Source organism: Cyprinodon variegatus, unplaced genomic scaffold (assembly GCF_000732505.1).
Source record: "Cyprinodon variegatus isolate N-32 unplaced genomic scaffold, C_variegatus-1.0 Scaffold1679, whole genome shotgun sequence".
NCBI lineage: Eukaryota > Metazoa > Chordata > Actinopteri > Cyprinodontiformes > Cyprinodontidae > Cyprinodon > Cyprinodon variegatus.
In genome coordinates, this window is record NW_015152132.1 from 86,371 (window position 1) to 88,000 (window position 1,630).

General features: G+C 51.8%; 1 protein-coding gene across 1 annotated transcript in view; it reads right to left on the reverse strand.

The window, feature by feature from the left end:
• The window catches only part of aldh5a1 (aldehyde dehydrogenase 5 family member A1), an 11,694-nt gene that overhangs the window by 6,696 nt on the left and 3,368 nt on the right, over positions 1-1,630 (reverse strand). Inside the window, exons 4-7 of the mRNA XM_015404263.1 lie at positions 921-1,037; positions 669-812; positions 445-588; positions 106-371 (exon numbers count right to left, since the gene is read on the reverse strand). Coding sequence (XP_015259749.1) covers positions 106-371; positions 445-588; positions 669-812; positions 921-1,037 — 671 coding nt within the window. The remainder of the gene's footprint in view (positions 1-105; positions 372-444; positions 589-668; positions 813-920; positions 1,038-1,630) is intronic.

Sequence of the window (1,630 nt, forward strand, 5' to 3'; positions counted from 1 at the left end):
TGTTTGGAGTGTGAGCATTATAAGTTTTGAGTGCAAGAAGATGAAATCCTTTTCTCAAATTGAAATTATGTGCTCTTGCATTATGGCAGGATAGTTCTCCCATACGTGTGCGCTAACCACTGCGCCACCAAAGCGCGCCCCAGGATCAAGATTTTGATGCTAGAACGTCTGGAAAATGTAGAAAGCTCTGGATCAGGTAGTTTCAGCCTAACCTTCTCCACAGCTCGGCTGTTGATCAGCGGCCCTTGTGTTGTGTTCGGCTCTGATCCGTGACCCAGACGGAGCTCGGCGTCCATTGCCCGACCCAACTTGTCCACAAAGCGGTCGTAGATTCCGCTCTGAACCAGGAAGCGGTTGGAGCACACGCAGGTCTGAGGGGACATGAGGAACGGTCAGCGTGTTCGGCCTCAGGGGAAGCAGCACGCACGGATTCTCTCCCCTCACCTGCCCGGAGTTCCTGAACTTGGAAGCCATGGCTCCACCCACTGCACTGTCGACATCTGCGCTGTCAAACACGATGAAGGGAGCATGGCCGCCGAGCTCCATGGAAACCCTCTTCACCGTGTCGGCAGCCATTTTCAGCAACACCTGGGATGAGAGAAGAGGAATGACTCGGTGTCCCGGAGTCGGTTCCGGCCGAACGGGCTCCGGTCTCTGAAGGATCTCACCTTCCCGGTGGCCGTGGATCCAGTGAAGGAGATTTTTGACACCAGTGAGTCCGTGCAGAGGACGTGTCCAACCGCCGGGGTCTTCTCTCTGGAGCAAGGAACCACGTTGACCACGCCTGGAGGGATCCCCGCCTGCTCCGCCAGCTGCAGGAAACAGGAAGCGGCATGAATGAGCTTCAGGTTCTGGAGAAGGAATCTGAGGATGGATCAAAAGCTGGTCTGAACCAGATCAAACCAGAACAGGAAGCTGACCTCAGCCAGAGCGAGAGCCGACAGCGGCGTGTCCTCGGCCGGCTTCACCACCACGGTGCAGCCGGCAGCCAGAGCGGCTCCAACCTTCCTGGTGATCATGGCGCTCGGGAAGTTCCACTGAGGAAAAACCAAGAACACGTTTTCACTTTGGAAGAAGGAAGCGGTCCGTCATCACTCAGACATCTCTCTCCTCCTGGATTCAAAGTCAAGCTGAGGTTCAACCATCTTCTTCTGCTGCGCTGGAGAGGAAACATCTAAATCTGGGTGGAAACCAGCTGCCCACAGCTTCCAAAACCTAAAAAAAAAAAAGGTCTCCTCTGATTTTATGATTTGATTCCGTCTCTTTGAATGAAGACCAGCTGGTCTTCATCACAACCAGAAGATGCTGCTGCTCGGTGTTTAATAAAGATCACACAGAGGTTGATCTTTATTAAACTGCTGCTCTTTAAAGACCTTAAAGAATCAGAAACTGGAGCATCTGGAAAAAACTCCCCTTAAATCTAGGGCTGTAACAACGAATCGATAAAATCGATAAAAATCTACTTTTAAAAGCGTTGGCAACGAATTTTATCATCGATTAGTTGTGTCGCGCGATTAATGCGTCATCCGCCGCCGCCATCATCAGCGCCGCAGGTGCAGTGTTGCCAACTCAGCAACTTTTCAGACCCCTCCAGCGACTATTTTTCAAAAAAGCGAATAGCGACAAATCT